We start from the raw sequence: 13,268 nt of genomic DNA on the forward strand, positions 1-13,268 counted from the left end.
CTCCCCCGCACACTGGGGACTAGTGGGAACGCCCCGGGGATCCTGGTCCCCTTCACGTAACTCCCTGAGGACCCCGCTGCTCACCCTGGCGTCCCACAGACCACATTGCCTGGTGACCGGCTTGCGATGTGACCATCTCCCCCCTTACTGGATAACGAACGAGGGTGACTAGCCCTGCCTCGTGTCTGTCTGGGAACAGGACCCTGGCGGAACACCATTGCCATATTTGTATTCTAATGTCTCCTGTATGGATCTAGCTCATGCTGCCACTGATGGTTTAGTGATCGTCTGAATGGCCATCTGACCCACTGTTACTCTGCTTATGCACCTTTTGACCCGTTTCCCCTGACATAGGGAACTGTGTCATGGACAGATACTTCACAAATTCGTCAAAAGGAAAATCGACGCACTCTCAGAACACCCCAGTACTGGACTCCCGCGCTCCTCCACTATGCAGAAAAACAAAAACACTGCTAAAGGGGAAAAATCATCTAAACTCGCACCCGCTAATGTGCGCTCTCCACAACCACAATTCTCTCCGGAGCTATTTACAGGAGATGACATGACCCCCCCCCCCCCCCTCAGCTGTCCCACAAAACAGCCCTCCACACGGCTCTGCCATGGTCTCACTTCAGGCCACCCTGGTGGCGCAGGAGGTCTCAAAGTTATTGCTGCTTCTCTTTGATAAACGCCTGGATGTCCTACACATGTCCAACTCGGCGTTAGCCCAGATCACCTCCAACTCTCAGAAGATTGCTGACTTGTAGACTAGATTCACCTCCTCTGAAGACACCATTTCCGGTCTGGAGGATACCCTGCGCCAGAGCCAAGCCACTACTCAGGCACTGAGCGACAAACTGGAGGATCTGGAGAACAGGTACAGTCACAGCAACCTGAGATTTGTGGGTATCCCTGAAACGGTGACCGCTGACTGCTTGACGGACTACCTCAGCAGATCCCTTCCACAAGCGCTTAACCTAGATCTTGGGGGAGACACCCCTCATGACTGAGAGCACACAGCCCTCCTAGGTCCAATAGAGAAGCGGGGGACACTAGGCCACATCCTGTCATAGCCAAGTACCTCCAATGGGCTATAAAAAAAAAAAGTTGTTCGAACCTATCGGAACCAGAGGAACCTATTGATCAACGTCTCCAAAATCTTGATTTTCCAGGACTACTCTGCAGCTATCTTACTGAAAAGAAAAGCCTTTGCGCCTGTTTGCCGCCTGCTTCATGAGAGGAACACTCTCTTTCAACTTTTGTTCCTGGCGAGGCTGAGAGTCCAAGATGGCGAACACATCCGAATTTTTGAAGATCCGGTTTTGGCTCGGCGACCGCTTCACCTGGAGGACCGCGACGCCGAGTGATATGCACCTGTGTTACCAGGGAATGTGCATGACTTTCATTGGACATGTGCACATTTCACACACGGTTCGGAAGTGATGCAGACAACGTTCAGTTAGTATTATTGGCAGTAACCTCGCTGTTCTTGGCCTGGATTGCTGTTACTGTTGTTCATTTAATCGATCCCCTGTTTTGCCTTTATTGCTTGTCTTTGATGTATTCTCTCCTCTTTCAGACCCCTGGGTGCACGACTCCTGAACTTGCTGACATCTCTATTTAGGCTACACATGCGGCTCGCTGGGACCGTGTGGGGTGGCGACTGGTTTACGACTCTACTGATCCAGAACTTCCCACTAGACACAGAATGAGCACCTCACATACACTGACTCCTGAAACTTATCACGTCACCACATTTAAAATTCCTGTCATGGAACGTTGCAGGCCCAAACACGCCACTGAAGAGACGGAAAGTACTTAACCTCCTCAAGAGACTCTCCCCAGATATCATATGATATCAGATGTCAGGAGACTGACTGGAGACTGGGCACCCGAGGGAAATTGACGGCCCCCTGGTTGGGCGAATGTCATTCCGCCTTGCACTCTTCAAGGGCGGTGGCGATTATTTTTAGAAAAACCCTACAATTCACGCTAGAACAATCCATTAGCGACCCCCAAGGCAGATATATCATCTTGCGCATCACGGTGGAAGGCACTCCCTACTTCTTAGTCAACGTATATGCCCCTAATCAGGACCAGCACGTGTTTTACACGGAGGTTATTCAAGTATTTCTGGTTCTCCCGCGCTGCGACGTAATCATTGGCGGGGACTTTAATCTAGTCCAAAATGTCTCTATGGATCGCTCCCCACCAAACCCTCAATCCCACATGGCTGCGTCTTCCTTGGAGTTTTTCCTTGACTCTCTTAATTTGTGTGACCCTTGGAGAGTAGTTGACGCTGGAGCTCGGGAATACATGTGTCACTCTAGTTCACATGGCTCATTCTCAAGAATCGACTATTTCCTAATCTCCACCTCATTGTTTAATTCCCGAATCTATCCGATTACTATTTCGGACTATGCCTCGATTACCTTTACTACAGCCTTGTCCTCCCCAACTGAGAGATCTAAATTCTGGAGATTTCCTGCCTACCTGACAGATTCCTTTGAGTTCCAGCAATACCTTCACATGCACTGGGATAATTACTTGAATGGCAACATATCCCAGTCTGATGATATCCCTCTATTGTGGGCTTCATCAAAGGCTGTGATGCGGGAACATGTCATCAGTTCTCTGTCTTGGAGGCGGAAATTACGGAGAGATCGTTTCACTGCCTTACATAACTCTCTATTATCGACCCAACGGACCCATGCTAATGATTCTACCCCAGAAAGTCATCTAGCGTATCAGACAGCTAAGCCCCTACTGGACACCTTCATCCATGATGTATCTCATTGGCAGGTGAGAAATACCGCCAAGTTTTATAGGTGGGGTAATAAGACAGGCAATCTACCGGCCGCACTTACTAAACAGAGACACCCCTTTACACCTATCCGTCTCCTTGCTTAATCCCTCCATGAAATCTATTTCCACGGACCCTACTGAGATAGCACAAATTTTCACAGAATACTATGAGGATCTTTATAGGGCCACCCTGACTTCTTCTGACATGGATTCCTTTATGGACTCTGTTCATTTGCCCACTCTCTCTCTACAGGACATCAGGTTTTGTTGATAAACAGGAGGAAGAAGTGAGACAGGAAATTTCTTTGACCTGTAATGGGAAAACGCCGGGTCCAGACGGATTTTCCGCAGAATATTACAAAATGCTAGGCCCCAAAATTGTAGCGATCCTGACGAGTCTATATAATGAAACCTTTATACATAATAAGCCTATTGACCGCTTCACAGAATCTCGCACGGTGCTTATATCAAAACCAGATAAGGACCCATCCTTACCCCAAGCTTACCGCCCGATATTACTACTAAATCAAGATTATACGTTTTTTGGCTAGAATATTGGTGGACAGACTCCAATGCTTTCTCCCTAGTCTCTGTGAGGCCCAGACTGGGTTCAAGAAGTGTAGGACCAGCATAAAAAAATATTAGAACGGCGGTGGCTGCGACTGTTGGCGCAGGACCCCACACAATCGGTCACCATGCCAATGAGCTTGGATGCCGAGAAGGCCTTTGACACCGTGGCATGGCCTTTTTTTTAGACGCGATCCTCTCCAAATTACAATTTGGCACGATTGTCTCTCAATTTGTACATTTTCTTGGCTTTGGTGCGACGACGTGCGTGACGGTAAATGGGCTGACTTCACCCCTTATAGCTATATTTAGGGGCACAAAGCAGGGCTGCCCTCTTTCCCCGTTACTCTTTAATCGCTCCTTCGATCCCCTGTTACATCATCTGGTGCAAACTCCGATTTTTAGGGGAAATGAATCACATAATTTAGAGTTGAAGGTAGCCGCGTTTGAGCATGATATCTGGTTAGTGGAGTCTGATCATAAACAGGTGCTGGCCCCGCTCCTTCAGGACCTGGATAGATTGGGGAAATTGTCCAGCTATGTGCTAAATGTGGACAAAATGGAATCTCTTTTACTAAATGGACCTTCTGTGCTGCTGTGGTTCTCAGCCTTCACATTCCGGTGGAAATCTTCAGCAGTAACATATTTGGGGGTACAAATTTCCAAACACCCGGGTAAATTATATAGGCTTAACATGTCCCAATATATCTCCCAATTAGAGAAGAGATTAAGCACTTGGAAACACTTCACACTCTCCTATTTGGGGAGGGCAAATCTGATTTAGGATGTCAGAATTTCCTAGACTCCTCTATCGCCTACACACGCTGCCAATTTACCTCCCACCAGCGGATGAAAAACTGATTAACTTCCTTTTATAGGACTTTTATGTGTGGCGGGAAAAAAATCACGTATAGACTTCAACATCCTGCAGCAGGGGGGGATTAATTTCCCCAATATCAATCAATAAAACTTGGCGGCACTGCTTCCCTTTGTCTCTGACTGGCTCCATGACACCTCATGCTACACGTCCACCCCCTTGACTCTAGTCTCTTCCCGGGTCGGGCACTTGCAGCTCTTCTACACCTTCCTTACAATCTGTTATCCATTGACACTAGAAATAACCCTTTACTCTTTAACACCTGGAGGGCATGGCAAAACATCAGAGCGCATTTTCATCTCTCCCCTTCGCTGTCTCTCTACCTGCCATTGATCTGTAACCCTAACTTCCAGGATGGCAACCCCCAAGGCATCTTTCGTAGGTGGCATGCACTGGGTCTGACCTCAATAAAACACTTTACATATTGGAGAGGATAATGCTTATGATGTTTGAGATGCGGTTGAAGTTCCTGATCGCACCCATTGATCCCTTCCATTATTCACAAGCCAAAAGCTATATCACCAATGTCTTGAAGCAATTGCCAGAGCGGGAATGGAACCACCATCATCTCCAAGGCTTCTCTAGACAAAACATATACAAAAGGTCAAATAACCAAGAACTACCAGCTCTTACACCTACCGCTGGACTATGCCGTCACTCAGACACCACTGACTAAATGGCAGATTGATGATCAATCACTCACTCACTCCGTCATTTTGATAGCTTTGGACCAAGCCCATAAATTTCTGCCCTCGGCCCAATTTTTAGAGATGACACATAAAATAGCACACAGATCCTATCCAACTCCAATTGTAGGCCACAGAATAGGTTTATATCCCACCTCCCAATGCTTTAAATGCAGCACCATGGAGGCCAATCTGCGCCATGGTCTCTGGGCCTGCCCTAATATTCAGACTTGATGATCCCGTATCCGATCTTACACAATTCAGAACCTCATGAACTAGACCCATGACACAGCACTTTGGGCATTTTTTGGCTCTATGTACCCGGACACACACAGGTACTTCCAGGGAGCATATACAGTGCCCACCAAAAGTTCTGGAACATCCTCATAACTTTTGAACAGCTCGAGGTAGAGGGTTGAAATTTGGTGAGATTTAATGGGGTTATAAAATCTAACAGTTAACACCAAAAAAAAAACACCCCCACCCGGTGGGGTGGGGGGGGCAGCAAAATCTTAAATGACACGGGGGGTCGAGTGGGGGCTCATTTTGAAATCTATTTTCAATCCAAGAACGATGCCGTGATCGTTTTTGAGATAGGATTTATTTTTTGCTGATATATTTAACTTTAACGTTATCATCTTCATTTCAGGCTACCGTCGGTGTAGCATTACCCAAAATGTACCACGCTGGTAAAATCCTAAATGTGTGTGTGAGAGCTTGGAAATCTCACATCAAGGTGACTATAAATGACGTATTATTACAATGAGCCTCAGTGATACAAAATGGACCTTGTCTACGATTGTAACATGATTTCACGTGCACACATTTCGGTAGTCGCTTGTGAATTTCAGAGAGCGCTAATTCGGAGAGTAATTTTCATTTTTTGTACATTTCTATTGTCATATCACAAAGTGCATTTGACCTAAACGGAAAGGATGACTTTGAGAGGGTTTGGCGAAGAAAGAATAAGATCCTATCAAGAGTGATACTTTACGTTTCGGTCAAATGCATTTTGTGCAGATGCAATGCACTCTCTGAAGTTCACAAGCGACTACCGAAATGTGTCCAAGTGAAATCATGTTACAGCCGTAGACGAGGTCCATTTTGTATCGCCGAGGCCGGCATTGTTTTCGTATTGAAAAGAGCTTTCAAATGAGCCCCCACTCGCCCCCCCCCCCCCCCGGGCCATTAAAGATTTTCCTGTGAGTGTGTTTTTTTTTGGCCGTTAACTATTAGATTTTATGACCCCATTAAATCCCACCAAATTTCAACCCTCTACCTCGAGCCGTTCAAACGTTATGAAGGTATTCCAGAACTTTTGGTGGGCACTGTAGACTATTACATTATGTGGCAGCGGCGGGCGCGAAGGCCATTTTACAAACCTAGTTACGTGACCAGGCCCCATCATTTAGGCTTTTTGTGGACAAACTCTCATATTTATTTAAGATGGATTGGATGGAAGCACCTCTCCATAAGGAAATCTAGGTGGAGCAGTTCTTTGCCGCATGGGAAACCTTCATCTCCTACTTCCACAGAGTGAGGACGGATATTAGGAACTACTTTCAGCACATTATCTGGTTTCAGGAAAAGATACTTCTAGGAAACACACCAGTGTGAGGGTGCACAGGATTCTGGAGTTGTCGAGGTGTTGGTGAGAGTCGTGCACTCAGTTGGCGTGTTCTCTTCTCTCAGACGTCCCTTCAGCGTCTACAGTGGCGTGGACGGAGATGGGTGATTGGCTGGTCCCCGTTCTTTCTCTTTGTCCATGGTTGCATTAAGCCTTGATTAAGAGGAGAAGCAGGCTTTTTATTTTTTGTATGCCATTAATGCAGCAGGAGATTTGGTTCTGAAGACAGGCTGACTTGTTTGTTTTTGCTTCCCCCCCCCCCACCCCCGCTTTCCCTGACTAATAATACAAGATGTTCTGATTGATTGCTGTGTATTATATAACATCTGTCATCTCTTGTACCCAAATTTGCTTCTGGGGATTCCCTCTCCCCTTTTATTTTTGTTTGTTTTCATTTTTCTTCCCCATTGTATTTATGTGCCCCCTATTCAAAAAGTATAATAAACAAAATTGGGGGAAAAAAAATTTTTTTTGTCTTTGTGATCCTAAGGGCTCATTCAGACGAGCGTAATCCTCAACCGTGTGCTGTCCATTAAAATAACGGACAGCACATGGACTTTCAATGGGGCCCACTGAAGTCTATCCGTGTGCTGTCTGTGTTTGAACGCATCAAATGCAGAGAAATAAAATCCTTGCATGCACCTGAAAAACGCATGTTACACGCAAAGCTGCAAACTGCCCAATGTAGATAGCGCCAATTGGGGCTCCCACTTAGAGCAGATTCCCTGACCAGAACGTTGCCGAAGCTCTGGCCATGGATTTCGCGTCTGGGGGAGCCCCTGACCTCCAGAAGCAGAGTCCCCGGCCAATGAGTTTCTGACGCTCAGGCTGGGGATTCTGGCATCTCAAAGCCCCTAACGTCACTATATATGGACTTCAGGGATTCCTTCTAGGAGTAGATTTCCTGACCAGAGCATTGCCGATGCTCTGGCCGGTGATTTCGGCATCTCAAAGCCCCTAACATCACTGTCCATATATGATTTCAGGGACTCTCTCTAGGAGCAGAATCCCCGGCCAGAGCGTTGCCGATGTTGTAGCCAGGGATTCTCGCATTACAAAGCCCTTAACGTCACTGTACATATATGGACAGTGATGGCAGGGGCTCCTTCAGGATCGGAATCCCTGGCCAGAGCATTGCCGATGCTCTGGCCGGGGATTCTCACAAACCCTTGTGAGGATCTGGATCAGTTTTTAATGGTAGTCACAAGAATGGCTTTCTAAAAAACGGCCTTTAAAAACTGATTCCTTGACTTTCATGGTGGTTGTCAGGTCGTGAAAACGTCTGAAAATAGAACAGGTTATGTTTTTGTAAAGGATCTGCCAGACACCGCTTCTGTGTCGACGCCTGTGGTTAATCAGTCTGCATTTGCTCCTAGGTCTGATAGAGTGACTCGATCTGCTACCACTCAGGCTGGTAAGCTGAGGAGTGGGAGAACCTATCACAGCCTGGCCAGACGGTTCTAGCTCCCGCCCTCGGTCTATTTATACCTTCATTTCCTGCTTGTCCTTTGCCTGTGATTCAATCCTGTTTCCTGGCTCTGCTGCTCCTTCTATTACTATTGACCTTGCTTCATTTTGACCCTGGCTTCATTGACTATGCTCCTGCTCTGCGTTTGGTACCTCGTACACTCCTGGTTTGACTCTGCTCGTTCACTTCTCCTGTTGCTCACGGTGTTGCCGTGGGCTACTGCCCCATTTCCCTTAGCTTCTTTGTACCCTTGTCTGTTTGTCTGTCGTGCACATATTGAGTGTAGGGACTGTCGCCCAGGTGTACGCCGTTGCCTAGGACGGACCGTGCAAGTAGGCAGGGACTGAGTGGCGGGTAGATTAGGGCTCACCTGTCTGTCTCCCTACCCCGACATTACAATTTTTTTTGACAGACCGTATTCATGGGCCTTTTTTAACTGTCGTGTGAATATAACCAAATGCCCCTGGCTGCAATGACAACTCATCACGCGGGCGCCGATGGGGTGACAGATGGAACCTCCTCCCTGTTACATTTCTTAAATACAACGGTCTAGGGATGTCACGATACCAGAATTTGGACTTCGATACCGATACTTCGTTTAGTATTGCGATTTCGATACCAATTTCGATACTTTGCCAACAGTAATAATAAAAAAGTTCTTCCGTTTTCTGATGCGGCGCGACGTGTGATGAATTTTGAACGCGCCTCACATTAATAGTAATTAATCCCATCATGTTTCTCAGTCATAATGGGTTAATGTGTGAGGTACATGATGGGGTTAATTACTATTAATGTGAGGAACATGGAGGGTAAATTCATCGCACCTCGCGCCTCACATTAATAAGTGAATGAAAGCAGTGTTTATTTCATTTTTTTACAGCGCACACATCAGAAATGATGTAAAAACATTGTCCGCGCCATTACTGAATGTGTATATTTTATGTATTGAGACTTATTTTAATGTTTACTGTAAAAAAGGTGAATGTGTGGTTTTTTTAAATTTAACAATACTTTGTTTTTACTTTATTTTTAAACTTTAATGTACTGACATATATCAGATATGTGCCAGTACATTACCCTGTGGACGGATGGCAAACAGGCTGTTGTTACCCTAACAACAAGAGATATGGTAAGACAGCCCTGGGGTCCGTCAATAGACCCTGGGCTGTCTGCCCATATATGGTATGGCCCTCGATTGCGTCACAGGAATTCCCTGTGACGCGATGCATGGGCATCCCCCCTGCTCATTTTCTCCTGAATGCTGCAGTCAGCTGTGATCGCAGCATTCAGCGGAATAACGGCGGAGAGATAGAGCGGGGCTGCGGCTGTGTAATACAACCATTGCCCCGCTCCTGACAGGAAGTGCGCGCGCGGTCAGCATGAGGTGATGCGGCCGGCGCTGCACTAATGAGCGCAGGCACTGGAGGACAGAACATGGGGGTGTTTTGTAGCGCGCCCGCCATGTTCTGTCTTCAGTGCAGCGCCGGCCGCATCACATGATGCTGACCCCGCGCGCATATGTCAGGACTCAGGAGCGGGGCTGTGGCTGAATTACACAGCCGCAGCCGCGCTCTCATACAGTCATGTATTACTATACTGAGCTGTGCGGCTGCGCAGCTCAGTATCGAAATACAGGAAATAGCGGTATCGAACCGTTTGTGGATGCACAGTATCGAAACAGTATCGAAGTTTCGATGCACCGTGCATCCCTACAACGGTCGCTATTGACTGCGACATGTAAGGGGTTAAACGGCCGGAATCTGAGTTCTCTAGTACTGACTGTTGCAGCAGAATGTTGGCTGTAAGTTGCACCCGCTGGTGATAGCCCTGGCACAACTCCTGTCTTTGTGCTATCACCATGACCTAACGGTTAGTCAGTTTACAGAAACGACCTATTCCCCATGACATACTATTATGTCATGGGACGGGAAGAGGTTAGGGATCTTTCTGAAGCTTTTGAAGTGGCATTAAGGATGTGTTTAACTTGAGATGTGAGCTTTGTCCCATGGCACATTGTCTTGTATAAGGTAGACTGCGGTGATCATGAGATTGTCCATAACAATATGAAGTTGTTGTATTAAGGTGATGCCCAATGGCTAGTGGAGGGCCAAATGTGTGGACAGGGGACAGGCGTGATTGCCAGACAAGGTATTGCTGTTCAGATTTTATCATTTTATTGAGTCTAGGCTTATCTAATACATGTGGTCTCTGAGTGTAGACCAGAATCCTGGACTTTGTCATTATTACTGTGTAAAGTGTTATACAAAGCTTTAGAAAGCTGGAATTACTCGGTTTTTTCGTGCAGTTTTTATTGCCAAAGCCATGAGTGGTTTCAAAAGGAATGGGAAATATAAATGAAGGACTTCTCCTTCCTGCTTGATCCACTTCTGGCTGTAACTCAAAAAATGGCATAAAAACTTCTCATCAGACTGCATTAAAAACTGCTTGTGTGTTTTCAGTCTAATGTGAATGATTTAAATTTGTCTAGTTTGCGGCATTTAAAAAAAACAAAAAACATTTTTAATCCTTACAGGAAATCACAGTAAGGACTCTGAGGGAAATTTAATGTTATCACTAAATTATAAAGTAGAAGATGAAGATCTCATGCAGCAGTCTTCAGGAGAAAACATCCTTACCCTTAATGTACATCCAGGACTTCACAGCACAGATCTATCATATAATCCTCCTAATCATAAGGAACCTTCTCCTGACCAATCACAGATTGTTACCACAAGTACAGGTCAGAAAGTGGGTAAAAGATTTCAAGGTAGTGAATGTGGAAAACCATTTACAAAAATCTCAGATATTTTTTCCCACAGAATTCACACAATGGAGAAATCATACTCCTGTTCAGAATGTGGGAAATGTTTTAAATGTAAATCACATCTTATTACACATCAGAGAATTCACACAGGGGAGAAGCCGTATTCCTGTTCAGAATGTGGGAAATGTTTTATTACTAATCACCACCTTAAGGCTCATCAGAGAAGTCACACAGGGGAGAAACCATTTCCATGTTCAGAATGTGGGAAATGTTTTATTACTAATAACCACCTTAAGACTCATCAGAGAATTCACTCAGGAGAGAAGCCATATTCTTGTCCAGAATGTGGGAAATGTTTTACAAATAAATCAGAACATGTTTTACATGAGAGAAGACACACAGGGGAGAAGCCATATCCATGTTCAGAATGTGGGAAATGTTTTACAAATAAATCAGCCCTTGTTGTACATGAGAGAAGTCACACAGGTGAGAAGCCATATTCATGTTCAGAATGTGAGAAATGTTTTACAAAAAAATCAGATCTTACTAAACACAAGAGAACTCACACAGGGGAGAAGCCATATCCATGTTCAGAATGTGGGAAATGTTTTACAAATAAATCAGCCCTTGTTGTACATGAGAGAAGTCACACAGGTGAGAAGCCATACCCCTGTTCAGAATGTGGGAAATGTTTTACAAATAAAACAGATCTTACTAAACACAGGAGAACTCACACAGGAGAGAAGCCATATTCCTGTTCAGAATGTGGGAAATGTTTTACATCAAACGAAAATCTTGTTAAACATCAGAGAACTCACACAGGGGAGAAGCCATATTCCTGTTCAGAATGTGGGCAATGTTTTATTACGAACGCCAACCTTAGGTCTCATCAGAGAAGTCACACAGGGGAAAAGCCATATTCTTGTTCAGAATGTGGGAAATGGTTTACATCAAACGAAAGTCTTGTTATACATCAGAGAACTCACACAGGGGAGAAGCCATATTCCTGTTCAGAATGTGGGAAATGTTTTACATTGAAATCTCATCTTGCTATACACGAGAGAACTCACACAGGAGAGAAGCCATACCCCTGTTCAGAATGTGGGAAATGTTTTACAAATAAATCAGGTCTTGCTAAACACAAGAGAACTCACACAGGAGAGAAGCCATATTCCTGTTCAGAATGTGGGAAATGTTTTACATCAAACGAAAGTCTTGTTATACATGAGAGAACTCACACAGGGGAGAAGCCGTATTCATGTTCAGAATGTGGGAAATGTTTTATTACGAACGCCAGCCTTAAGGCTCATCAGAGAAGTCACACAGGGGAGAAGCTGTATTCTTGTGTAGAATGTGGGAAATGTTTTATAACTAACACCAAGCTTAAGACTCATCAGAGAAGTCACACAGGGGAGAAGCCATAATCATGTTCAGCATGTGGGAAATGTTTTATAGATCGAGCACATCTTGTTATACATGAGAGAACTCACACAGGGGAGAAGCCGTATTCATGGTCAGAATGTGGGAAATGTTTTATTACGAACGCCAGCCTTAAGGCTCATCAGAGAAGTCACTCAGGGGAGAAGCCATATTCTTGTGTAGAATGTGGGAAATGTTTTATAGATCGAGCACATCTTGTTATACACGAGAGAACTCACACAGGAGAGAAGCCGTATTCCTGTTTAGAATGTGGGAAATTTTTACATCAAACAAAACTCTTGTTACACATCATAGAAGTCACACAGGGGAGAAGCCAAATTCATGTTAAGAATGTGGGAAATGTTTTATAGATAAATCACGTCTTGTTATACATGAGAGAAGTCACACAGGGAAGAAGCCATATTAATGTTCTATATGTGGAAAATGTTTTACAATAAAATCTAATGTTAAAACTCATCAAAGATTTTACATAGAGACGAAACCATATTCTTGTTTGAAATATTGGCAATTGTATAAATGCAAAAAAAATATTTTTAACACATCAGGTTATTAACAGACATTATAGAGAAACTGTCACCAGGTTAATGCTGCCCTGATTCCAGCACTGGGTCATTTACTAGTCCTTCTAAGAATATCAAAAAGTTAATTTATTTCAGTAATTCAATTCAAAAAGTGAAACTCATATATTCTATAGATTTATTACACAGAGGGATCTATTTCCAGCAGTTTTTTCTTTTCATGTTGTTGATTATGGGAACAGTTACTGAAAACCCAAAACTTAGTCTCTCAGAAAATGAGAATATTATATAAGCCCAACTTCAAAAATGATTTTTAATACTGAAATGTCATCCTACTGAGAAGTCTGTCCAGTATCTGCCCTCAATACTTGGCCGGGGCTCCGACTGCATGACTTACCTCATCAATACGGCATGACGTGGGTGGAATCAGCCTGTGGCACTGCTGAGGTGTTATCAATGCGGTGTGGCATGGAGGCGAACAGCCTGGCACTTCTGAGGTGTTATCAATGTGGCGTG

The 13,268-nt window shown here is 44.8% G+C and overlaps 1 protein-coding gene across 1 annotated transcript in view; it reads left to right on the forward strand.

Moving 5' to 3' along the window:
• LOC142664836 (uncharacterized) overlaps positions 1–12,885 on the forward strand; it is a 46,030-nt gene extending 33,145 nt beyond the window's left edge. Inside the window, exon 8 of the mRNA XM_075844209.1 lies at positions 10,564–12,885. Within this exon, the coding sequence (XP_075700324.1) occupies positions 10,564–12,218 (1,655 nt within the window). The 3' untranslated portion in view covers positions 12,219–12,885. The remainder of the gene's footprint in view (positions 1–10,563) is intronic.
• Positions 12,886–13,268: the final 383 nt, after the last annotated feature.

Source organism: Rhinoderma darwinii, chromosome 1 (assembly GCF_050947455.1).
Source record: "Rhinoderma darwinii isolate aRhiDar2 chromosome 1, aRhiDar2.hap1, whole genome shotgun sequence".
NCBI lineage: Eukaryota > Metazoa > Chordata > Amphibia > Anura > Rhinodermatidae > Rhinoderma > Rhinoderma darwinii.